The sequence below is a fragment of the Choloepus didactylus genome, chromosome 2 (genome assembly GCF_015220235.1).
Source record: "Choloepus didactylus isolate mChoDid1 chromosome 2, mChoDid1.pri, whole genome shotgun sequence".
In the NCBI taxonomy this organism is placed as follows: domain Eukaryota; kingdom Metazoa; phylum Chordata; class Mammalia; order Pilosa; family Megalonychidae; genus Choloepus; species Choloepus didactylus.
Window position 1 is genome coordinate 14,002,364 of NC_051308.1, and position 27,886 is coordinate 14,030,249.

Below are 27,886 nucleotides of genomic sequence, written 5' to 3' on the forward strand. Positions count from 1 at the left end.
TAAGTGTTTATTAATATAAGGACAAATTGCTGGCCTTTCCAGGATGGACAAGGACCAATGTTGTAAACTTGCCACTAGGAAGCTGGCTGGTGTCCTCAAGGAATAGTGCCACACTGGGGGCTCAGTTATGGTTTCTGTTGCTGGTATTTAGAAGCAGTGGTAGATGGATCAGCCTTGATAAGTAGAAGTCCATAATGTTGGACCTACATGTGGTGTCCATCTCTGCCACTATGGACACTCCATATTTGTTTCTATCTTGCAAATTCTTGGGTGGTTGATGACAAAGCCTGGCTAACTTCAACAGGCTGAGTCATTTTGTCTATTTAGTTGATCAGTGCTTCTTATGTGGTGGATGCTTTCTGGTGAGCGTAACATGCAGTTCAAAGAAGTTCCACACTCTGTGCCCAGTCCCATATATTCATCCACATCCCTCTATCACAGACCTCTTGGTCTCCAGTTTTCCACGGCCCTCACATAACTGGCCAGGTCGCTCACCACTGCCCATGAGTCCGTATATTTTTCTATCTTGGGCCACATTTTCTTCCATACCAAGTGCATAACCAGATTCAGTGCTCAGAGTTCTACCACTGGGAATATAAAGAATCCTGCCATAATCTTTTTTAAGCATAGGCCTTTTATTCGAGAGCAATGGTTACAATCATCAGGCACCAGAAAAAAAACACACAAAAAACAAAAAACACACCTGCTTTCACTGGATTTTTCATGGCAGAGAATTTCAATCTCTAAATCAAGGAAGTGTTGTTACTATGTATTGGAGTAGAGGAAAAGCTATGTATATCAGCTTCTTTTCCTTGTAGTATAAGCAGGGACTTTTATTAGAGCTGAAGTAAGCTTCAGAAACGATTGCCAAAACCCTCCCATTTACATGGGAGGAAACTGAAGCCCAGAGACGTTATATAACTTTCCTGGAGTGATAGTATCAACAACTGTTATTTACTGAATGCTTATATGCTAGCCCATTAGATATCTAATACAATGTTATTGTCATGGCAGCTTATTATCTGACAAGGCAGCTTATTAGCACCACTTTATAGATGAGGAAAACAGAGGCACAGAAATATGCAGTTTGCTCCCCTGGCGGCATCAGTATGTAAATGGATCTGATTCCACAGCCTGCATGTGCTTTTTAACCACAGCGCTGCCCTTAGTTATTCTATAACCACGTCATTGCTCTTTGCAGTCCCTGTGTCCCCCAACTCTTTCAGTAGCTTCAGTTTGAGTTGAGGGAATTTATTTGTAATTTACTAAATGAATCCCTTGAGGCCTGAGAGCAAATACCTGAAATGGGTTGCTACCTTCCCACTGGTTCGGTCAGGCCCATACAGCGGCAGAAAAACTTGGCAAATATCTCCAATATAAAAATATGCGGTCTTAAAGCAGTACAAGAATGATTAAGGAAAATATTTTGCCATGCCAATTTTCTGGCTTTGTTTGGGACCAAATCATTGGATTAGATAATGCATAACATAACAAAAATAAGAATTAGGTTTTAGACAATGTTTTTTTTTTTTTTTTTTTTTTTAAATCATCATTTTATTGAGATATATTCACATACCACGCAGTCATACAAAACAAATTGTACTTTCGATTGTTTACAGTACCATTACATAGTTGTACATTCATCACCTAAATCAATCCCTGACACCTTCATTAGCACACACACAAAAATAACAAGAATAATAATTAGAGTGAAAAAGAGCAATTGAAGTAAAAAAGAACACTAGGTACCTTTGTCTGTTTGTTTCCTTCCCCTACTTTTCTACACATCCATCCATAAACTAGACAAAGTGGAGTTTGGTCCTTATGGCATTCCCAATCCCACTTAGACAATGTTTTGAAACTTATCATAAAACTTGAGTTCAAGTACTGTTTTAAATGAACTGAGTCTAAGAGAAAAGAAATTCATTTTTCCCTAATAGGTTAGATCTACGGCATCAATGTTTATAGGAATTTCTTTAACTGTTAGGTTAGGCTCATTTATCAAGGAAAAGACCCTAAACATTTTAGGTGGGCCTTAAAAAAACATTGTTAGTATTCAACCTACACACAAACATTTCAATTCAACAAATGTCTGAGTAACTTCTTTGAGAAAGTCCTTTCTGTTAACTGACAAATGAAGGTCCTAGTTGAACACCATTTCTAGCTAATGTATCACTGAATCTCTGGCATCTAGCACAAAGCCTGGTGCACAGTATATATTCCATAAGTGGTAACTTTTAGTATTCTCCACTGCTTCCCTCTTCTGCCCACCCTCATTCTCCCAAAATGTCCCAGAGCCCAAAAGAGGAACACTGCTCAAAATGGTCTCTTAATATTTTACCACAGCTTTGTTTTAGCTGAACACTTATAACTGCCAATCCTGATAAAACAAAGACGTGGGACCCCCACCAAAAAGAAACAGCTGCCAGAGAGATGGAGAAACTGTCTCAACTGATTATCATTTCACCTTCTCATAAATTGTGAGAGGAGGAGAGAGGGAAGATTTGAAGGACCTTCAAAAAGGAATGTACTAACTATTGGCTGTTCAGAACTATGTCATCAGAACAGAAGGCCCTGGGAGAATGAGTCTGAAAATAGAGAAAGGGGAAGGGAAATTAACTCCTGGCCTGCCTCCAGTTCATTTAAATATTGATCAGAGCTCAGCAGAGCAGGATGAGAGAAACACTGGCAGGAGGCCATGCTGCAGCTAATTAGAGAACCTCAGGTGTCCTTATAATGGCGCTGTTTTAAATTGTGGCTAAGGGACGGGCACTCCACATAAATAGAAGGCCATTTCAGGACTCCCCAGCTGCAGTCAGCAAGCTCTCTGTGTGCTTTGGCCTCTGCAAGTTTTCAGGCTGCAGCTGGAAGAGGGCCTGCAGCAGCTCCTTTCTGTCCTTTCATTGTTCACAGGACAGCCATTCATAGGATTCATGGAGCACTCTGTTCCGTGGCAAAACGCCGTGGAAAAGGTGTCCTCAGAGCCCACACTGGGAGCCCCACGCTGGAGCCTGACCCAGGGCTCTGTGCTTCAGGCCGCCCTCACCAACTACATGGTAGGATCCTGCCCTTAACCCAGACTCGAGTCAGACGCTAACTGATAATCATGTTTTGGGAACTCTTAGCAAGGAGAGAAAATACATGCAACTTTAAACCAATTTGGGAATTGGCTGAGGACAGAAGACGCTAATAAAAGGGGTCTTTAAAAGAGCAGGCTACACTTCGGGTGTGACAGATTTTCGATAGCACTAGAATCTAGGGATTTTATTCTTACAATAAAAGAGACATTTATAATTAAGGAGACATTAGTTTTCTGTCCTTTCAGAGGTGGGCTTTTTGACCTCTCCACTGTGCCCTCATCAGTCAAGATGATGACAGTGGAGTAGATTAAGTGCAGCACATGATATTGTGTTTTTGGGCATTTACTTATAGCTTGATAGCTCCCCAAATCACTTTATTTTATTATTCTTGCTCAAAGAATTGCAGTATTTTGTCCCCTGTTATACTTACCTATGGTTTTATTCTGAGAGGCCAGAGTATTTTACAAACAAATTTATATGCCATCAGAACAAATTGGGGTTAATTCAGGTTTAAACTTTGTTTTATATATAGAAGCAAACTTAGAAACATTGATAAACCCAGTAATATTGGCCTAATAGCATTTCAGAAAATTTTTAAGGCACTTTTAGTACACAAATTCAATTTTTTAAAATATCAAAAGAAACTAAACAATTCGAAATAGAAAACGGTGAATTTAGTTACTATTTGTGACCATCCTCTAGTAAATACCGCTTTTAAAAGTCCTGCAGGTTGGTTATTTTCGGGTGTGTGGTAATGAAGGTGTCGGGGATTGATTTTGGTAATGAATGTACAACTACATAATGGTACTGTGAACAATCAAATGTACGATTTGTTTTGTATGACTGCGTGGTATGTGAATATATCTCAATAAAATGAATAATAATAATAAAAAAGATGGGAATGTATAAAACAGTGAATCCTGTGGTGGGCAATGTCTGTGATTAACTATACAAATATTAGAAATCTCTTTCATGCAGTGTAACAAATATATGACACTATAACCAGAGGTTAATAATAGTGGAGCATATAGGGAAAAAAATATACCTATCGCAAACTATGTACTACAGTTAGTAGTATTTTAACATTCTTTCATCAGCAGTAACAAATGTACTATACCAATACTATGAGTCAATACTGGAGGGGGGGTCCTTTTTGGTCTTTATTTCTTCTCTGGAGTAATGAAAATGTTCTAAAAATTGAAAAAAAAATTAATTGTGGCAATAGAGGCACAGCTGTATGATGATACTGTGTGCAATTGATTGTACACTTTAGATCTCTGTATAATTGTATCGTATATGAACAATCTCAATAAAATTAAATTAAAAAAAAAAAAGTCCTGCAGGTAATTTAGTTGAGGTCTTCTCAAATTCAAAAGGAACTGGGAACTGTGGTATTGTCCTACGAAGGTGTAGCTATCATTTTTTATGCATGCATTTATTCAATTGTTCAGTAAACATTCAAGTGCTAATAATAGGCAAGTTATGTCATTTGGAAGCAATCGCTTACCTTTTGATTTTTTTTTTGTAATAGCTTTATTGAGATATAATTCCCATACCAGACAATTCACCCATTTAAAGTGTATAATTCATTAGTTCTTAGTATATTCACAGAGTTGTGCATTTTCATCACCTCAAATTACCTTTTGATTTTAAAATTGATTTCTCTAGGCAAACTTGTTGCCTTTTCCATACTTTTGGTAAGGGATATGCTAGATTTTTCACTTAACACTTCACAGTGCCTAATTATAGCACCACTGGCTATTAAAATTTAAGCCTCTTAAATGCTATTTCAATTCTTTTTTCCCCCAATATCTGAATTTAATTTTTCACATGATCTAAGGAAATAGAGGGCTTTATTTTGAAATAATTTCAATTTCACAGAAAAGTTGCAAGAATGCACAAATAACTTTTTTTCCCCCGAACCATTTGAGACTAAGTTGCTATTACCATGCTCTGTCAGTCACAAATATTTTATTGTGCATTTTCTCAAGCAAACACCTTCTCCCATGAAACTACAATGCAAACATCAAAATCATGAAATTAACATTAACACATTACTACCATCTAATTCACAGTTCCCTTTCAAGCTCCACCCATTGTCTCAATAACGTCCTTTATAGCAAAAGGATCCAACCCAGGATCACATGTTACATTTCATTGTGATATCTATTTAGTCTCCTGGGGTCTGGAACAGTTCCTCAGCCTTTCCTTGACTTTCAAGTTCTCACGCCTTTTTTTTTTTTTTAAATGCAATTCTATGGAGATATAGTCACACAGCATGTAATCTACCCAAAGTATACCATCAGTGTTTCCCAGTATCATCATATAATTGTGCAATCATCCCCACCAGTCAATTTTAGAACTTTTTCAATACTCAGAAAAAAAGATAACAATAATAATAATATAAAATAAAAATATAAAGGAGAAACCAAAGTATCCCATACTCCTTATTCCCCCTTTACTGTTGAAAGAATATTAAGATATTACTGTTAAGTATAGTCCATAGTTTGCAATAGGCACATTTTCTCTCAAATACTCTATTATTAACTCCTTGTAATAGTGTCATACGTTTGTTCTAGCTCATGAAAGAACATTTTTATATTTGTAGTGTTTATCACAGTCATCATCCACCACAAGATTCACTGTTATACATTCCCATGTTTTAATTTCCTGTTTTCCTTCTGGTGACATACAGAACTTTAAACTACCCCTTTCAACCACATTTACTCACAGTTCAGCTCTATTAATTATACTCACAATAATGTTCTACCATTACCTCTATCTGTTTCCAAACATTGAAGTTCAGCCTAGTTAAACATGCTGCACATATTAAGCAACCGCTCCCCATTCTCTAGCCTCATTCTATCCTCTGTTATCCTGTATTCTAGCTTTTATGTCTATGAATTTACATATTATAATTATTCATATTATCTCACTGTTTTTGAAGATTATGGGCCACTTATTTTGTAGAACGTGCCACAATTTGTGTTTCTCTGTTGTTTCCCTCATGATTTGATTGAGGATATGCATTTTTGGAGGAACATCACGGAAGTGATGCTGTGTTCTTGCTGCATCCTATCAGATGGGATACAATTTCCATATGTCCCATTACTTGATTACTTGATTAAGATGATGTCTCTCAGGTTTCTCTACTGTAAAGTCTTTTTTTCCCCTCAGTAATTAAAATTTTGAGTTTCTCAAGTTTTCACCCAATAGTTTCAGCACCCATTGATGTTTCTTGGACGAATTATTACTATAATGGTTGCCAAATGGTTTCTAATTCCATCATTCCTTCGACATTTATTAGTTGCAAGGAAGAACTTTCTCTTCTACCCAGTTATTTAGGGGGGAAAAGAAACATTAGTATAGGTTCTAGGATTCCTATTTTATTGAAAATATTATAGTCTATTGTTTTATTACTTACTTTGATTCTCCCATTGTCCCAGATTTAGCTGGTGGGAGCCCTTCAAGCTGGCTTCTGTGTCCTTTTGACATGTCCCCGTCATTCCTTAAGTACTTCCTGTATCTTCCCTGCCCCAGTCCTGGAATTAGCCATCTCTCCAAAGAGCCCTTGTTCTTTTTGTTGGAGAATGGTATTTAGAAACAAGTTCTGAGCACCAGGTTACTCACTGCTTTTGGGGTGCTGCTGATCTCATTTCTTGCAGGAGACAAAATATATATAAATGTGGCATACACATACACATCTAAATTTATTTCTATATCCATCCATCCGTTCATCATCTATCCATCTATCCACCCATCCACTCATCACTCATCTATCATCTATATGTCGTCTGTCTGTCTTTCTGTCTACTGACCTAACTACCTGTATTAGTTAGGGTTCTCTAGGGAAACAGAATCAACAAGAGATATCTAAATATAAGATTTTATAAAAGTGTCTCATGCAACTGCGGGAATGTACGAGTCCAAATTCCATAGGGTAGGCAGCAGACTGACAACTCCAATAAAGGTGTTCTGTGAACTCCTCAGGAAACACTTCGCTGGCTAGCCAAAGAAGAAGTGAAGGTCCTCGATCTGTCTCCTTAAAAGTCTTCAACTGATTGGATTAAATCCAGCTGACTGAATTCTCTTACTGAATCAAAATAAATAAGATTATTTCATTGATGTAATCAGTCACAGCTGCAGCCAGTTGACTGATGATTTAATAAACTGGCCTTCTGGTTTATTAACCAGCCACAAATGTCCTTGCAGTAACGGTTAGGCCAGCACTTGCTTGGCCAGACACCTGGGCACCATCACATGGCCAAGTTGACACATGAACCTCACCATCACACTACCTATCATCACCATCTTCATTTCTGTCTGTCTGTCTGTCTATCTATCTATCTATCTACGTCTCTACATAATACACACAGATATAAACATATATACATATGTGTGTGTGTGTGTGCATATAAAACAATGAGTTCACACTGATACTTCCAATCCCAATCCTCTATCACAGGATCCATTCATATTCCCTTTGTATATTTGTAAAGAGTGGGAAACTCTCTTTTCCTAGAGTGAGAAACCGGGCTTCCATTATTCCCAATATATTTACCTATTTGATTAATGCTGCCTGTATAAAATCAAACTCCTGTTGTCATCACCACTCTTCCCCACCACCTATTGGCACACAGATACCTATCTTGTTCAAACCCACTCAATGGCTTGTGGGCTTAATTATTCAGGAAGGAAGAAAGCAAGGAAGAACAGACAATTTCACAAAATAACTATATACATACATTTGGAGGGTGCTTTATCCTTTTAAAAGTGTTCTATTTTTTCATTTGATTTTTCACAGATGCAACTCTTCCCCCACACCCCATGAATCTACTGTCAATTCTGACTGAATATCTTTGTGCATAGCTAAGAATAAAACAAAGTATCAAGCAAAGGAGCAAAATAGACTAAAGTTTGCAGGAGGTCTGGGACAATGTCTATTTTTTTTCACTAATGAATCCCCACTGTCTGGCATAGTGCCTGACACATAGTGGTGCTCACACACTTGATGAATAAATGAATGAATACAGCAGTGGATCTCCTCCAGGGCTGTGGGAAGTCAGGAAGGACATCAAAATCCCATAGAGGGCCTATTCAAAACAGGCAGGCTCTCCTTCCTTCATGCCATTCTGGTACAACTGAGTGAGGGCAGTTTGGCATCTACATTTTGAAAAAGTTACCCCAGGTGATTAAGTCACTGTGAAGAAGGAAAAAATTGACATTAAGTATCTACTATGGGCTGGACAGTTCATATGCTTTATCTCATTTAATTTTGCTGACAAACCTGTTAGTATAAATATATACACATGTCTAGATGAGCAAACACATTCAGGGAGGTTAAGTAACTTACCCAAGGTCATGGCACACTTCGTTAGAGCTGGGATTCAACAGCATACTTCATCCTTGATGTCTCAGGATTCCACACTCTGCAAACAAACACTGGGCCTCTCCCTTGGCACCAGCCAAAATTAAGCAAAACAAATAAAATACCCTCCCATCCCGTCAAAAAACCCAGATATCTTTCTTTTTTTTTTCTTAAAAGCAGCTTTATTGAGCTATATTCACATACCATACAATCCGTCCAAAGTGTACAATCAATGGCTGTTAGTATACTCACGGAGATGTGCATTCATCACCATAATCAATTTTAGAACATTTTCATTACTCCAAAAAGAAAACCCCATACACCTTAGCAGTCACCTCTCAATCCCTCTGTCGTTCTCTAGCCCTAGATAACCATTAATCTGCTTCCATAGATTTATTTATATTTACATTTTATATAAATGGAATCATACAATATGTAGTCCTTTGTATCTTGTTTCTTTCATGCAGCATTGTTTTTTTTGTTTGTTTTTACTAGTATTATTTTTAGAGAAATTGTAGGTTTACAGAAAAGTCCTGTAAAAAATACAGCATTCCCTTATACCCCGCAATGGTTGACACTTTGCATTAGTTTGGTACCTTTATTACAATTGATGAAAAAATATTAAAATATTACTATTAATTATAGTCTGTAGTTTATTTTAGGTGTATTTGTTTCCCCTATACCACCCTATTGTTAACACCTTAATAGTGCCATACATTTGTTATAATTCATGAAAAAACATTCTTATACTTGTACTATTAATCCCAGTCCATCACCCACAATGGGGTTCACTGTGTTATACAGCCCCATGTTTTACCTTCTAACTTTCCTTCTAGTAATGTACATGACCCAAAACTTCCCCTTTCAACCACATTCACATACACAATTCAGTGCTGTTCATTATACTCACAATAATGTGCTATCACCACCATCCATTTCCAAGCCTTTACAATCAACCTAAATAGAAATTCTGTTGTTTAAACAAATTAAACATCAGCTCCCTATTCTCTACCCCCAATCTATCCCATGATAACCTGTATTCTAGGTTCTAATTCTATGAGTTTGCTTATTCTCATTAGTCCATATCAGTGGGATCATACAATATTTGTCCTTTTTGTCTGGCTTATTTCACTCAGCATAATATCTTCAAGGTTCAGCCATGTTGTTGCATGCCTCAGGACTATATTCCTTTTTACAGCTGAATAATAGTCCATAGTGTATGTACCACATTTTGTCTATCCGTTCATTGGTTGATGGACACTTAGGTTGCTTCCATCTTTTGACAATTGTGAATAATGCTGCTATGAACATTGGTATGCAAATATCTGCTCGAGTCCCTGCTTTCAATTCTTCTGGATATATACCTAGAAGTGGGATTGCCGAGTCATGTAGTAATTCTATATTTAGCTTCCTGAGGAACTTCCAAACTGTCTTCCACAGCAGCTTTTACATTCCCACTCAATGAATGAGTGTTCCTATTTCTCCACATCCTTTCCAATACTTGTAATTTTTTTTTAAATAGTAGCCATTCTAATAGGTGTGAAATGATACCTCATTGTGGTTTTGATTTGCATTTCCCTAATAGCTAGTGATGTTGAACATCTTTTCATGTGCTTTTCAGCCATTTGTATATCCTCTTTGGAGAAATGTCTATTCAAATCTTTTACTCGTTTTAAAATTGGGTTGTCTTTTTATTGTTGAATTGTAGGATTTCCTTATACATTTCTGGATAGTAAACCCTTATTGACTATGTGGTTTCCAAATATATTCTCCGATTGAGTAGGTTGTCTTCACTTTTGTGGCAAAGTCCTTTGAGGTACACATTTTGAGGAGGCCCCATTTATCTATTTTTCCTTTCATTGCCTGTACTTTTGGTGTAGATTCTAAGAAACCATTGCCTACCACAAGATATTGATGTTTCCCTATATTTTCTTCTAGGAGTTTTATAGTCCTAGTTCTTTTAATTTTTAATTTTTTTGTCAGCCTTTAGTTATTTGTTCCTACTATTTGTGTGGTACTAGTATGGTATTCCTATTAATATAGTCCCTAGTATGCAATAGGTAGATTTTTTTTCCCATATACCCTTCTGTTTTCAACTCTCTGTGCTAGTGTCATACCTTAGAAGTATATCTTGCAAGCACCTATCTATATTTGTGGTGCTGATCTATGGGAAACATGCCTTTAAACAAGCCCTTTCAATCCTATTAATGGGATATAATCCCCTGTTAATGGGATTGTAAGTATCAGAGCTGCATTGAAGGCAAATAGGATTGAAAGGGCTGGTTTTTTTATTTAGGACTTTGATCCATTTTGAGTTAATTTTTGTATGTGGTGTGAGGTAGGGGTCCTCTTTCATCTTTTTTTTTTTTCCAAATCTCAATGGATTGTCAATTTATTTTATATATATATATATATATATATATATATATCCATTTTTTATCAAACTTTATTTCACAGAATGCCATACTGTCTTCGTGTTTTAATCCAAAAATTGTGCCAGCCACATCTGTTGCTTTACACCCTATCCCATAGTTTTATTTTTCATACCATTAAGTAAAAGTGCCAAACAGCCACTGACTCAAGTGTTCCCAAGTAGTAAAATTACTTCTTTCGGTCTTCAGATTACTTAGCTCCTTCTCTTGCTAATCTATCAGCTTCTTCATTGCGTATAAATCCTGAAAGACCAGGAACATGCATCCACTGAATATCCATGCCATAGGTAAGTCTCTCAAGCTCAACAAAGTCCTCTTTGTTGATTACCTCTTTCCTTGTGCTTGTTCTCCAACCATTGTTCTTCCAACCTTGAACCCAATTAGTTATACCATTTATAGTAAACATACTATCTGTATGTAGAACCAACTTATTGATGTTTTGAGCCTTTGCTTGTTCAATGGTTTTGCAGGATGAATTTCTGCTCTTTGGTTCATTTGTCATCCAGGAAGTCTAATTCCTACATTTAAAGGGTGGCCTGGCCTCCAATAAACACCAATTCCTGCTCGTGCTCTCCTCCATCCATTACTGGAGCAGCAACCACCAGTTGAAACAACTACAAATTCTCCCACATAAGAAAATTTGTCTTTGCCAACCAAATGTATTGATTCTGTATTTTGTTTTACATGCTTTGCACATGGTTCTTCATTTTCATCTTCGGCTGTATCCAATGACTCATACAGTCACCTGTTTGCTTTCACTTGTGATTTTGGTACAAGTTTATTTTTCTGTCTTTCTGAACCATCAGAGTTTACAGAGCTATTGACAAAGGCCCAAACATCATCTTCAGTGGCAAACTTCTTAAATCTGGCAGCAGGAAAATGGTCCACCTGTGCTCTACATTCACTCTGTGCAAAACATCCCAAATCTCCCGCAATAGCAACTATCATAGCTCACAGCAGTTAAAGCAACTGTGAGCCAGAGAGAAAAGCCTGGTCATTTCTCACTCCAATGGAGAGAGAAACATTTTGGCTCCTGATCTCAAAACCTCTTTCATTCTTTTGCATATGGATATCAAGTTCTCCCAGCACCATTTATTGAAGAGACTATTCTTTCCCAGTTGAATGGACTTGGCAGCTTTGTCAAAAATCAATTGGCCATAGACATGAGGGTCTATTTCTGAACTCTCAGTTTTATTTTATTGGTCAATGTATCTCTCCTTATGCCAGTACCAAGCTGTTTTGACCACTGTAGCTTTGATAATAAGTTTTTTTTTTTAATTAAAATCAGTTTTATTGAGATATATTCACATACCATACAATCATCTATGGTGTACAATCAGCTGTCCACAGTACCATCATACAGTTATGCATTCATCACCTCAATCTATTTTTTGAACATTTTCCTTACACCAGAAAGAATCAGAATAAGGATAAAAAATAAAAGTAAAAAAGAACACCCAAATCATCCCCCCTACCATCCCACCCTATTTTTCATTTAGTTTTTGTAATAAGTTTTAAAGTCAGGAAGGGTGAGTCCTCCAACTTTTGTCCCAACTCTTCTGGGTTCTTCTCATCAGCATTAAAACAGGCTCTAGTGCAGTACTTTTCAGTTTGCACATAATGACTCCATTAAGGGGTCATGAAATTATTTAGTGGGTTGTGACCATTTTAAAAGAATATTTATCAGAGTATATCACACATAGAAGGGGTAATGTTCAGTGAAATATTTGTTTTCTATACCATATTTTGTTGAGTCTAAGATATAATTTTTTTGAAAAAACTTTGAACGTTTCTGAGATCAGGATAGGGTAGACTTACAACTGGGTGGCATCTTATAATTTTGTCCAGGTTGTAGTTGTGATGATGTTGCCATTACCTGTGCATGTATGAACTGGATTGTCTGTTCATGTGGCATGACTGCATAACTGCAACCACTCAATAGTTAGGTCAGCAAAATATTTAAAGAGAATTTAAAGAAGGAACCCAAAGCCTGCTTGTTGTTTCAAAGCCTTCTATTGATAACTTCTGCTAAGATCAGGAAGGTATCAACAATAGAACTTGAATAGCTTGTAAGAAAACGCTGGAGACAACAGCGGAGCCCTCTTTCAAGATACTCCATTAAACATACGGTTGATGGCACAGAGGGGGAAAACTTAGATACTGTTTCAAATTTCAACTAGATGTCAATGCCTCTTGTAGAAACATTGTGTTTGACTCCAATGTCATTCTTTCCCTATCGTGTAACAGTAATATCAAGTTTGGGGAAAAGACCTCAACTCCAGGGGCACTGATTAGCATAAATCAATCTGGCTATCCTTTGTGTCAGGGACAGGGTTAGTGGGCCTATTTCCAATTAGAGAGGTTTCAGGGGACTTTTAGAAAAATGTTTCCTTGCTCTTAAGTGTGAGGAATGGAAGCGAGCTCATATTCCCACTAGACATATTTGAGGGAGTCTCTGGCCCTAGTTGCTGTTGGTAGCCCTCTCAACAGGATAAAGCCTCAAGATAAAGTCAACCAGAGGAGGGCAGAAATGAGTTGCATATGAAACCACCCAAACTCTACACTCTCGTTATCTGAATCAATAAAATTCCTTATTTTAAAAATACTTTGAGTCAAATTTCTATTTCTTTTGCAGAAAGCACTCTAATGGATGCAACTCCCAAATTAACATCTCGAGCCCAGACCTCTCTTCTGAGCTCCAGGCACATCTATCCAAATGCCTACCTGGTAGCTTCACTTGGTTCTCTCATAAGCACCTCCATCTTAAGAGGTCCAAAATTGAACTATTGATTTACCCCCAAACTTCCTTTTCCTCTAGTTTTCATCACAGTAAATGGCAACCCTATTGACCAAGTTGCTCTGCCAGAAACATGTGGGTCATCCATGACTCGTCTTCTTTCTCTCTCCCCATCCAAACCAACACAAAGCCCAGCCAAACCAATCTTGAAAACATCTCTTGAATCTACCCACCTTTTTCCATTTCCACTGTGGCCACCTTAGTCCTTATTGCTTCATCTTTCCCCTGGACTACTGCAACGATCTAACTGGCATCCTTGCTTTCATTCTCACTCTCCAATCCATGTCCCATACAGCAGTTGCTGATTTTAAGATTAAACTGGATGACATCACTTGCATGTTCTAAACTCTTCAATGACTTCCACTCCACCTAGGGTAAAAGCCAAACTCCTGATGGCATCCAAAGTCTTGCCAACTATCCAACCTCATGTCCTACATTCTGTCCCTTACTCAACGTTGCCTCAGACAAACTGGTCTTCAAGTACACCAATTTCTTTCTCACTGGGGGATATGAACCATACTTTCCCAAATTCTGCCTAATTCCTACTTATCCTAGAGGTCTCAGATCAATTATTATCTTTTCAGAGGTCTGCTTGAATGCTTAATCTAAGTTAGATCCCCTGGTATATTCTTCCATAGTACCCATTATAGCATTTACTACAGTTTGAAATTATGTATTTATTTATAGTATTGTTTGACTGATATCTGTCTCTCTCTAGGATATAAACTCAAATCAGGGACCAAATTTGTCTTGCTTACCACTGTATTTCCACCCACCAACGCAATGTCTGCTCATAGCAGGCACTCATAAATTTATTTAACATGTCAATCAGTCATAGGTAAATAACTAAGTTGTCCTTCAAGGAGTCAAATTAACAAGGAAAGCTTGTCTTCCTTAACTTCTATAATGGAGATTTGCTGTCTACCACAGGGCAGTTTCAGTTATTTGGCTGCTACGTAGACATCAGTAATATGAATTTTTGGTATAGGCTGGGTACAGATACAATGAACGCTTTTCAAAAACACACAACTGAGACCATTTGAAGTAAAGGCTCATCTTTTAATCCATATGTTTAAATACCTATCTGGGCAATAGTAAAATTTGAAAACTTCATATTAATTTTTTTTTAACAACCAAGATTTTTTTTTAACATTTGTATAAAACAAATGAAAATCTAGTAATACTATCATGATATCCTTAGATGGTGGGTCTTGAACATAAAAACTTAAAATTTTTTCTTTATGCTCTCTATTTATCACTTTCCTTTATTCTAATTTTCTCCTGCCTTTGGGACAGTCTCCTGCTGAATTAAAATTATACTCAGATTTTCTGAGCCTGTCAGTCTAAGAAATTTCAGCTATCTATTTGACACTTCCCTACTTTGTAACAACCATCCTTTAAATGGCTGTTATGCTGGTAGTCTAACACTGCAGAGATTTGTTATTGTGGTTCAAAATTACTGAACATTCTCATGTTTCTTTTGGCCATATATTATTTAGGTTTCTTCTTACTGCCAGGTCCTGATCCAGCTTGTTGCTGCTGATTTATTTGGCATGAGTCTTGCACCTATTCTCAAGAGCATTTAGTTACTACTAAACTCAATTCACTCTTTACCTGATACTGGGTTAATTAAAGGAGATGGTACAGCATGGTTAAGAGCATGAACTCTGGAGCCAGAAAGTTTAAATTCTGGCATCATCAATGACTGGCTGTGTGACCTATAGCAAGTGACTTAATTCATCAGTGCCTTAGTTTCCTCATTTGTAAAATGGGGATAATAATGATGCCTCATAGAGCTGTTAAGGGGAATAAATAAGTAAATTTTCATAAAAGTCTTGGAGCAGTTTCTGGCCTATAGTAAGTGCTATACACATCCTTGTTAGGTAAAGTAATTCATTTTTTCCTTTTCGAGGATTTCTTAAAAACTTTTTACTTGCAGGGCTATACTCTCCAGTTAGAACTTGAGGACACTGAATCTATACAACACATTTAAGACATAAATATTGCATGTTGGTTATGGATAAATAATATAGTTTTTCTGGGTTCAGGCATGTCACCCATAAAAATGGTAATACCAACAACCCTGTCCACCTCACGGGACTGCTGTGAGGATAAAACAAATGATGTCAGAGAGCAATCTGAAGAATGTAACCATATTCTTATGCACTTGTGTATACATAAACACACACACATACTCTTTTTAATATTCCTAAGGATTGGGGAAAGTTATGAAAGGCACTCTATATAAAAGTTAAATCACCCCACATTAAAATCAGTTCACAAAAGAAAAAAAAAGGCCAAATATGCAGGCCGTTAAGAACTTGAGCTGAAATCACCAAGTATGGCATGGTAACGTGAAGACTGACTAACTGAATACATTTTTGTGTTTAATCATGGAATTCTGCATTTACAAACAAAAGCCTTTCCAAATCATCCAAAGTCAGTGATACCTTCATTTCCAAGAATGATTTGGTTCAAGTGAGGAATTTCATTGTTTCTAGTAACATACCACAAAATCTAACTTAGGAGTTAAATTATTACAGACAAGAACATATTTGAATTCTAGGCTTTACATGCAGAACATGTGGAAGGTAATGCTATCTTGGTAAGTTACCAAAGGATCCTTCTTCCATTATTTCAAATATATTTTTATGAATAAGAAACATTTCCAATTAATTAGCATCTTTGATTCAAGTAAAGAAGAAAATTGGCATAGTATTCTGGAGTCTTCCTAATTTCCTGATAATTCTTGGTGTCTTTTCCAAAAAATTATGGTTGGAAGTAGACTTTTAATTTTTTTTTTAATAACTGAGAATAAGATCTAATTTAAGTATTTGTGGGGATTTAAATGTAGAAATCACATCTCATGACACAGAGAAAAGGTTTGCATTATTTTTCTACCAAATAAAAGCCCATTAATTTGAAAGATCCATGAATTCTAGTAAACATGACCTTTAACTCTAATTTTTGATCAAAGAGAATCTGTTGTACCCATAACAGACCATAGTCATTATTTTAAGTTTGATATCATTTAATCTTTTAGTCCTTTATCATTAATTGTTCAATTAATAGTCTGTGCTAGTTAAATAATCCAGTTCTTATGCCCCTTAGAGATTTTATAACAAAGTCTTTAAAGCTGGAAGTAGGACCTTAACTTACCAAATAACTCTACATGGTAAAATAAAATAACGTCTCTGGTCAACCACTGGCAATCTTGAATGCATTAACAGTATTAAGTGCTATTGATAATCCAAGGGAATGCCAAGAGGAATCACAATTCAGAGTAAGCTGAAGAGGATATAAGACAGATAAAAACGAGCCTTTGTTTGGGCTAGCCTAACCCACATCACTGGCTATTATTCTGAAGAGAGATGAGATGCGTGTTACCCAGGACAAATCACATACCATCCTTTCCTCAGGGTTTAAAAAAGATGCCAACACTTTTTAATTTTTTTTTGAAACTAAATACATTTTAATAGAAAACAAAAATACAAAATAACTCTTTTCAGAAAACAGAAATATTTAATCCTTTTTTCCACAAATTAGAACTTGCTTTATCCTCAAAGCACAGTTTTATATGCGTGCATTATGTACTTAGGATTTTTTTTCACAAAGTGTTCATTTAAACTGGTATTGCAGTGCAGGAGGTGGGAGCAGATAATCTCAGGAGAAAAAGAAGTTTGAAGAAGCTACACCTCTGAATAGTTTCATTTGGAAACAAGATTTTCTAATTCTACCTTGTGACTTATAATTTCAAATTATTTTCATTTCTTTATCACAATCTTTCTTTTCAGGGGAGAGAATTATTGACAGAAGTGTAGCCATAAAAAGAATCTTTCTTTCCCACCATCACTGCAAGAGCCCAAAACTTCCTCAAGCAAATCCACCCACCCACTTCTAGAATCATGTCAGCCATGTCAGCCAGAGTGATCAATCTGTCACCCAGAAATTTTCCCTTTCTCCCAATACACTGTGCTACCAAATTCTCTAAATTCCCTGAACCTCAAAATTCCAAGTATCACAGCCAGTGCCAGGAATCAAACCTGAAAGTTAAAAGCAGAGAAAGTACCCTCTGCCAGTGCTAGATTTCTTCCTCAATAATAATAATTATTATAATTATAATAACAATAATAAAAAAAATCCTGGTTCTTTGTAATTACGGAAAAGGAAAGACTTTTTTTTTGCCAGGATTATCCCCCTCCCCTTTCCTAATTCCCACCCCAGCATTCCTAAACAAATAAGGATTTCCTTTCAACCAAAGTGATTGATAATACTTAACACTTATAGCACTGCTTATTTTCAAAGTGCTTTGCAATCAGCCTCTAATCAAACCCAGCACCCCTGTGAGGTAAGTATTATCTCAGCTTTACAGATGGGAAAAATGAGACAGAGACATTAAGGTACTTGCACAAGGTCACAGTGGGATCTTTGTAAGAACTTGCAATCTGACCTCCGAAGCATCTTAATTCTTGATCTCATGTGACTCATCATCACCTTTCTCCCCCCACCTCAGTCCTTGGATATTTGAGGGGGGCTGAAGGAAGGTGTGGGATACTAAGGATGTCTGCCAACAGAAGAAAGGAAGAAAAAGTGGGGAAGTGTTTTTCACAGTCAGTCAGTGATTTTTTCTCAGTTTGTTCTAAGACTTGCAATCCTGAGGCCTTCCGCCACTGCCCCAATCCTTTAAAACAAAAATAAAAAAATTAATGTTCCTGATTTTCTTGTGTAATTCCAGTCACTAAAAGAAGGTTACAGGCCATAAACTGAACACTCAGTACATTACTCATCTGCCCGGTGTACACACCCACAAGTTCGCTGGAGGAGCCATCAGCAGGAGCACTGCAGTAAGTATTCCTAATATCCCAAACGCGAACGGAGTTGTCCATGGAGGCAGAGGCAATCAAGCTACTGTCCGGACTGAAAGTAAGGCTGGTGATATTGTCTGTGTGGCCTCTTAATTCTTTATAAAGGGTGCCAGATGCCAAGTCCCACAGCTTCAACCTCTGGTCCTCGCCAGCAGATGCCAAGTACTTACCGTTGGGAGAAAATGCAAGAGAAAGCACAGGGCCTCGGTGGCCTGTGAACAGCCTCACAGAATTTCCCTGCTGGGCACTCCACAGCCGGACAGTCTTGTCGGTAGAGCCTGTAGCTAAGTAGTTTGAATTAGGGTGGAATTTGACACAGTCCACATCTGCCAGGTGTCCTGCATATATTCTCAGTGGGTACGTCCGGTCAAATGACCAAAGCCTTGCAGTGCGGTCATGGGAACCACTGGCGAAGTACAGGCTATACGGGCTGATGTCCAGGTCCCACACAGGATAGGCATGTCCTTGGTACAACACAGTGTTGGTGAAACTTCCCAGGTCCCAATATCGGATGGACATGTCTTCAGAACAAGAGAGCAACCCTGAGCTATCTGATAGGAATCTTGTGCTGTACACAGGCCCACAATGTCCTCGCAGTATCTTCATCTCTGTGCCTGCATTATCCTCCTCATCATCCTGGAAAAACGTTGAAGGTGGGAGTGGGAGTGCAAAAGGAAACACACAAGGAAAAAAATGTTTAGTGGTCTGACAAGGAAAACAAAAAGTCTGCGAGAGAAGGGGAGGCAGGAGGGGGTGAGAAAAAGAAAAAGAGAAAGGGGGCTGCTTAGGAAACTAGCATCTACTCAGTAAATGACACCGGTCTTGTCCTTAAGGTGCCTCCAGGTAAACATCTCATTACTGAATCGAATAGAAAGTCTCTTAGAATTTATAAATTACTTTCTTTAAATTCATCTTGCAGCTAAAACTACATCAGATCAAAAGAGATAGAAATGCAAGGCTATTATCATAGAGTAATGACTGCAGATCTTTTTCTCAGGTTGAGGATTACATATTTCAGAAGCTGATCAAAGAAGAGCCTAATAACTTTCATTGTTAATTTTGAAATATGTTATTTGAAGAGACTGACTTTTGAATTTAAGTTTTTAGATTCTCTTATTCTATCTGCATGTCTTCATCTGTCAGTTGATAGCTGCTTTATAAGCCATGTTGCTCCCGTTTCTATTCCACTTAAAAAAAATCTTGACAAGTTCATTACTCCTACGACTGTGGTTAATGATGAAGGCAGAAGTGGTCTTATTTAAACATTAATACAGAGTGATAATGTGAGTTTAGCCAAAATAAAACCTGGACATATAAGAAGTAATAGTAAGCTAAAAAGGTGCAGTTTTCAGTAATTAAACGCACACCCCTACCATCAGCCATAAACTGCTGGTATCCAAAATTAAATAAAGATGAAGTTTTAAAACAGTGACTTTCTGGAGGGTCTCAAACACTTCCCCAAACTAACAAGGTATGGATTAAAAATTGCTTTAAACAAAGCCAAGTAAAGCATGTGATTCTTGGAAATAATTTCCCTTGTGAGGGAGACAGGAAAGAAGAAAGCCATTAATGGTACTCAGAGAGAAAGTCCCCTTCTCTCCCTTCTCTGCAAATATACTGTTTTCAAAATCTATTTTCCCTTTATTTCCTTACAGACAAGCTCCTCAAAACTACAGCTGCCTCCATCCTAGAATTCATAAATTAACACGGATTTTAATTAAACACTAGAAGAGAAGCAAGATGAAGATTCTTGAATCAGCTGGCTTTGTTGGCTCAGAAAGAAACACCGGGAGCCTCAAGTTCTTGTATAAGAAATGGGCGGGCACCCTTTTAATTTCTATTTGAAAACTATTAAATTCAAAATTAAGTGAATGCCTCTAATGTGCACATACTTAAGAATAAGCAAAGAGAAAGTAAGTATTAATGTCCATGAATACTCAAAATGGCTATTCCAGTCACTCAGCATTCAAAATACACAAGCATCTGGGAGCTTAAGGTTCTACTGAATGCTACCAAGAATATTAGTAATTTTCCTTTCCAAAGCTGTTACGACAACACTTTAAAATTTCAAGAATGACTCATCGCTCTACATGAGAAAGTTTATATAAGAACTGTGGGAGCAAAAAAAAAGACCCAGGATGAATTACACAGAGGTCTTTTGAAAGCTAACTGCGAAATTAAAGGTCATGTTACTATCTCGGAGGCTTAAGTGCCCTTCCTTTGGAAGAGGAAGTTATGGAAGTAGGTCTTCACCTCCTCAGTGGGGACCTACAAATTGTTCTCAGAGATGCCACAAAGGGCTGGAGAGGAGAGAATGCACTAGGGAAGTCAAGCTGAGGTTCCCCAGGGATTTCAATGATTATCCCAACCTTGTGAAAAGTGCCTGGTTGACTCTGTAGACCAAGAAATGGAGAAACCAAAACTTTCCTTCCAGTCTCACTATCAGCTCTTTGCCAGGACCACAGCTTAAAATAACCCAGCCACATTTTCTTCAGTGACTCAATCCAGTCCCTCAAGGGTCTCAATGAAGTAGGAGCTGAAACTCGGAAAGAGCAGCTTATTTATTTGCAAGTGCCCATTCACATAGATTCTTGCTCTCTTTTTGCTTGTGCTAACAAGATAACATCCCAGACTCCATACATTTTTGACTTGACACCCCACAGTCAATGGGCTTGCATCCCAAATATGAATTTTTAATTTGTAAAATATATGCATGTAACAATACACTATATTATGCATATTATACAACATGAATAGAAATAGGAAATTTAAAAGATTAAGAAAAATAAATATAAACAGATCTTCTAATACATCTTCAAATACTGGCTTACACACTCCTGTGGATTTGACCTGTGAGCTATAATTTGCTGATCCCTGTTATAGATCCTAAAAATCTCAGCCTTGCTATAGATACCTGCTCCTAGACTAGGATCTTCGAAGATCTCAGCTCACATTCCAGACTTCTCTAGATACAAGGGTACTTTTTGGGTTTGGAATTTAGCTTTGGGCTGTTTCCCAATTAGGTGTCAACTAGAACTGAAAGAAATTAAATATGGCTAGACTCAGGAGTGGGTTAAGACTTGGAGGCTGTAGATGTGAGACCTTACAGTAGCTTGAACAAGAAGAGTGTGAATTAACATGTGCTGTAAGTGTAGAATACACATCAGATTTCTAAGACTCAGAACAAAAAAAAATGTAAGAGATTTCATTAACTTTTTTATATCTCTTACATGTTGAAATAGTATTTTGGCCATATTGGGTTGAATAAAATACATTATTAAAATTAATTTTGCCTGTTTCTTTTTATTTTTTAAAACGTGGCTGCAGGAAAATTTTAAATTACATAAACGGCTTGCATCATAGTCCTATTAGCACTGATCTAAATGACAGTTTTATATACAAATTACAGAATTGAATACTGCCAACTACATTGACATATCTACTTTTCAAACATGAAGATTAGCAGATTTTTGGGGGGTTGGGGAGGGAGGGGGAGATTACCAGACATTAAATGAATTGACTATAGGTACTTTACTGTCGAGGAGAGGGAACGGAAGGTTGGTCGTGATGCTGGTGGTGAATACACAACTGGAAAGAATACAAAATCCTTAATTCAGTATCTGCAGTTTGGTAATGTGGCTCATGTATTAAAAACACACAGTGAACAATCAACAGGGGTAAAAGTTTGACATCATTCCTATCACCATTTCAAAGGTTCACTCTGAGTATCTGACACAGGAGGGGTTACTAGTAACAAGGGTGAGAAGGGGACTGCTGGGCCAAACTGAATCACTTGTCAAAAGGCAATCTACATTTATTCTTAACTAGGAGATAACATAAGGAATAGGGCAGTGCTGCAAATTCAGCTTTGTTTGGCATAATTTATAGAAAAATTGAATAAATAAATAAACATATAGTAGCCTCTGATTACAGTTTTTTTTTACATTGTTTTTGTTTTTAAATGGTTAACATACCATAATATTGACCCCTTTAAAGTATACAGTTCAATGGTTTTTAGTATATTCACACAGAGTTGTGCCATCATCACCACTAACTAATTCCAGAACATCCTAATCACCTCAAAAAGAAACCCCATACCCATTAACAGGCATTTCCCATTCCCCCTCACTCCATTGCTGGCAACCACTAATCGGCTTTGTCTCTATGGATTTGTCAATTGTGGACATTTCATATACATGGCATCATACAACACATGGACTTTTGTGTCTAGTTTCTTTCACTTAGCATGTTTTCAAGGTTCATCCAAGGTGTATGTGTAGCATGTATCAGTATTTCATTCCTTTTTATGGCTGAATAATATTTCCATGTATTTGTATACCACGGTTGGTTTACCAATTCATCAGTTGATGGGAGATTTCCACTTTTTGGCGACTATGAATAATGCTGCTATGAAAATCTGTGTTCACATCTTTTTGTATGGACATGTTTTTAAAGTCTCTTGGGTATATACCTAGAAATGGAATTCCTGGATACATACTTAAAAATGGAATTGCTAGGTCTGATCACTCTTTTAAATATCTACTGTTAAAATATTTCAACCAATAATTTATGCAATAGTTATTTCTTCAAAAAGATTAAGTAGAGGTTGCAAATTGGCCTTTTGATTTGGCTTGCAGTGTTTCCTTACTTCCTATTGTCTCTTTAACCTAGTGGCTTTACATTTACTTTTTCCTGCTTGGCTTCTACAGGCATGTGACTTTGTGATCCCTGCATTAAGAGTCTCAATTTTAAATGTGAATTCTACAAGGGAAAAAGAAAGTCCAAATTCTCACTGAAGAAACCTTAAAAGCCAACTACTAAAACTGATTTATACCTAGCCTCCCATCACCCCCCCGCCAAAATGTTCTTTTGTCCGAAACTGTAAAGAAAACTTCCCCAAACTGCTGTGATGAAATGGGCGGGGGTGAAGGTGGGTGGTGGTGCAGAAATAAATCCCCAACAGGAAGCCCCCTGACTCACCAACAACAGATCTTAACTTTTGTTCTAAAGTTACAAAAAGTTTGTTTAAAAAAAAACAAAAAACAAACAAATAAAAAAACAGGCTAGAAAGTTACAGTATTTTCAAATGGATAATGGTGAATAAGGCAGAAAGAGATTTAAACAAAAGAAAAAAACCACTCCTATGACTTCCTTTGCTCTCTATCACAGTGAATGCCATCTCCTGCCATCCACCCAGTTTTCAAGCCCAAGACACAGACGTCATCCTTGATTCTTCTCTCTCCCTCATCTCCTACAACCGAGTTCTTCCAATTTTACCTTCCAAATCACTCTTTAGTCCATCTACTTTCTTCCTTTTCCACTGCCTCTATCCTAATTCAGGCAACTGTAATTGCTCACACTGTGATAACTTACTTGCTTCCAAGTCTTACCCTCCTCCCAAGTCCAGCCCTACTTAACTTCTTTCAGCTCCTGGAACTCCTCACGCTATTCCTTATTTCTGGGTCTTTAAAGACATGCTTCCAATGCCTGGAAACCTTCACAGAACAAGTTACAGAGCTAGTTTTTAGTGGTGGCCAGGCTAGAATCTTCAAAATTTTTGGTTTTAGTCTAACGTTCTTTCTAAGATAGCATATTTGCTATGTTCCTTTATATGAATTTTTAGTACCTTGAATAATCCCAAATGCTGTATCTCCAAAGCTAATAAGGTCAGCAGGAATAATCTTTTTCTTCAAAAAAAATTTACTTATAGAAAATTGAAAGTAAATGAGGGCAGATCTTTCGGTTGTAGGTGAAGAGCTTCCAAACAGCTAGAACAGTCTCCAAGGAAAAGAGAAATTTGATAATTCAAATAAAAGTGCAATGACAAATATTTTGGAGGGTAGTATGAAATTGAAACCAAAGCTTGTACATAAGAATCTTGACTCTTTACTCATCTAACAAACTCTTTTAATTAGTTTCAGTTGCAAGAATCAGAAATTCTAAGGCTGTCTAACTGGAGGGTGAAAACAGGAACAGGAAAAAATAGGCTTGATTTTACACATGCAATATTTTTGATATCTTTATTAGTAACTGTAATCCAACTAGTGATTCTTTACTCCTTAATGTTTCAACTCCATACAAAGAATTTTCCATTTCAAATCACTTGAAGCATAGCTACTTGAATTTCAATGGTGATATGACAAAAATATTTTGGCCCACAGCTTTTGTGGGGCCACTCTCAGGGAAAGTTAACTCTGTGAAGTTTAATTTCTATCGCCCTTCACCCACATTGTTTTCTGAGGCAATGATTGGACCTGCCTTTTCCAATAACCACCCCCAAACAAATAAAACAAGAAATGGCAACAAATCATTTACACTAATTGATGGGTTAAAATTAAACCATACTTCCTGTATTATTTTAAAAATGAGGTATAAGAACACCCTGAGGTACACCAGGCCAGAGGATTTTTACTAGCCTCAGTAAAAGACTAATAACACCCAGTGTTGGGGAGGGTATAGGGACACCATTATTCTCATAAACTGTTGATGAGACCATAAAACAGCATAACTTGGAGAAAATAACAATATTTGCCACAAATTAAAATGCACTGACCATTTGACCCAGTAATCTACTTCTAATTGTTTAGACTTGTACAAATGTACATATATATGCACAAGGATATTTACTGTAAATCTCAACTAAAGTCAATATTAGTTAAGCATGTTTAATTAGGCTTAGTGATGTTACCTACATTTAAGATAGTAATAAATACTGACTATTCATTAGTAATGTTAATATTGTTAAAGACAGTTTTTGTCTTTTTTTAAATCTGTTCCAAAGTTAGACATCAGCAAGAATTCAAGGGCTACAGTTTACATGGTATTAGCGTGGTTTTAGCTATGTGAGAGGGAAATAATGAAGTCCCATTCTGTGTAAGGTTTGTGCCACATTTGGTAAGAATACTCCAAGCAAATTAGTGAGGCAGGTATAGGGAAGAAAAAATGATACTCATACCTCTTTCTCCAGAATATCACAAGCCAAGTGGATACGGGACACGTCTACTTGATGGGGTTCCGATTTTAACTTTTTGGATCGTAAACTCCAAAGTTTTATACAGGAGTTGTCAAACCCAGCAGCAAGCAGCTTACTATCTGGGGAAATTTCTGCAGTGTTCAATAGCTGCTCTGTGTTATAGAAGGCATAGAAACAGATGGTAGTAAGTGAAGGAGGCCCATCCTTGACTCGCTTAATGCTCTCCTGCAAGACCTCCAGAGCAGCCTCATTCTGCAGAATAGGGGTGGGCATGTCACTGGGCTCTAAGCCGCTGCTCTCACTACGTGAGGAGCTGCCACTGGCGTAAAGCTGGTAGTCTGTTCTCTTGGCAGGCTGCACATCCAGATGAATATGTAAAGTGAGGACTTTGCACAGGGCAGTATTGTTGTCACTTTGGAGGTAGCGGATAAGGTAGTTGTAGCTGTCTTCCTGGAGACGGACCACATACTTGTTATCTAGGAATGCTCGAAGCTTGAAGTTAGACAGAATGTCCTGGATGGTTTGAGTGGTCTGTAGCTGCTCAATGACATCCTTCTGGCTAGCATTCTGCAAAAACATTCCATGGAAGCGGCTGTAAAAACTTTCCACTGTGCTCTTCGGACTGCTCTGGACCAGGTTGAGATGGAGGTAGACAAAGAGAGGATAGAGGAGAGGCATCACTTCGTGGCTGTACTGGGAATCAGAATCTATAATGACAAAGAAATGAGGGCTTTGTAATAAGTAGAATCTCATAGAATAATATGATCCTTCATGGGGAACCCACCATTATATAATGTTTTCTTGTCAGGACCCCATTTTTGGAAGCTATTATTGACATCTGAGTCCCACATCAAATTCTGGAACTTCAAAGCCCAAGCCTTTTTTTCTGAAGGAAGAGCACTGGCTCTGAGGTCAAGCAAACCTGAGCCTGAATTCTGCCACAAATCAGGAATTTGATGCCCACAGAGGTTATGACTTGACTTAGTTCTTACAATTCAGTAGCAAGGCTACATCTTATATCCAGGTCCTCAAGATTTGGTATTTTTTCCAATACATTAGTGTTTCTCAAATTAGGGACCCCAGATCTCTTTGGGTCCTTGGATGTATTCTTGGGAATAATCTGAAAAACAATGACCATATGTATACTCATGTATTGGATGATATTCATGTATCTGGATGACCCCTTAGCAAGTAAGTACTGACAGGTGATTTTAGTGCTTTTAGTTTGTGTCTTGCTATTACTTCTGGCATTCATCACTTAAAGTAAAATCAAAGTACTTATTTTGTGGGTTTATTAACATGTCTGGCTACCCAGGCTGGCAAGTCCTAACATTAAGATGACAACATTCATCCATAATTGCCCCATATCTGTCACTGTACTCATTTTTATTTTGTTTGTTAAAAAGTGAAACTTCTCTTTTGCAGCGATAATTATAAATGAAACATTAAGACTAACCTATTTACTAATTTCAGACTCTGTCACCAAGAAACTGTGTGCCAAAGAGTGTTCAAAAAAGTATATTGCTTTAATTGCCATGGGCTAATGAGGAAAGAACAGAGGTGTTTTTAACACCTAAATAAGTGTTCACTGGCAAGTAAAGACCAAATAGCATGCTATGATGGAACAAAGGTTTTTGAATGATGATTTGTTATCTAAATCGCACAAGATGCAAGATACTATAGTCAAGATGAACTAAAAATAACCTGTGTTATAGCAACGAGTGCTATCCATATTTCCACTTTTGAGCAGCAATTTAATTTTGGCAAAACCTATCCATCACAGTAAATTGCTGTTAATTTGAATTTTATTGACTTTGTAGTTTTGTTTGTACTTTATTTGTAAATGAGTTTACGTTTCATACAGAAATGTAATAAGCATAAAGGTTTTATATCTTGTTTCATGTTTGTAAATATTTAAATATACAAATATAAAAATGCTTTGTCAGTTCTTAAGGGCTGTTGTGCTTTTTTTTTTTTCCTTAAAATGATTACATACAGGGCTCAAGATGGAGGAATACTGGATGATATAATTTTGCCTCCCTAATTTAATGATAAATGATACTAGTTATACGACCTTTGCTTAATAGCCTATTTCACTTACAAGTTGAATTAATATACATAATATATACATTACAGAATAAATCTATTCCTACTCAACTATATAGTTATAAGGTGAACTTAAAGTAGAAGGCAACTGTAATTCTTCAGAAGATCTCTGGAAAAATTCTTTCCCAAAATATCAATTGTGGAAAACAAAACAGATTCGATCTTTAGGTGACAGACTTTCACTACATTCTTCTGGGATGAAAGAACATTTTCAACTCCTTAAAATTTTAGTTTCAGGTTTGTTTTCCAAAATAAAAGGCATTTT

General features: G+C 37.1%; 1 protein-coding gene, 1 long non-coding RNA gene and 1 pseudogene across 6 annotated transcripts in view; 1 reads left to right on the plus strand and 2 right to left on the minus strand.

Annotated features, from left to right (window-relative positions):
- The first annotated feature begins 2,934 nt into the window (after nt 1–2,934).
- Nucleotides 2,935–21,829, plus strand: LOC119522218. Its single transcript, XR_005214465.1, has 3 exons — nt 2,935–3,056; nt 18,413–18,521; nt 20,198–21,829. It is a non-coding gene; the product is annotated as an uncharacterized LOC119522218 (long non-coding RNA).
- On the minus strand, nt 10,916–11,910 carry LOC119522208 (annotated as a pseudogene).
- TAF5L (TATA-box binding protein associated factor 5 like) overlaps nt 12,395–27,886 on the minus strand; it is a 30,453-nt gene continuing 14,961 nt past the window's right edge. For 3 of the 5 annotated variants that reach the window (XM_037820820.1, XM_037820824.1, XM_037820827.1), the window contains exons 4-5: nt 25,498–26,222; nt 12,395–19,178 (exon numbers count right to left, since the gene is read on the minus strand). In XM_037820820.1, coding sequence (XP_037676748.1) covers nt 18,381–19,178; nt 25,498–26,222 — 1,523 coding nt within the window. In that variant the 3' untranslated portion in view covers nt 12,395–18,380. Of the gene's footprint in view, nt 19,179–25,491; nt 26,223–27,886 lie in introns of those variants that run through there. The other 2 variants (XM_037820818.1, XM_037820832.1) reach the window with 2 other exon arrangements.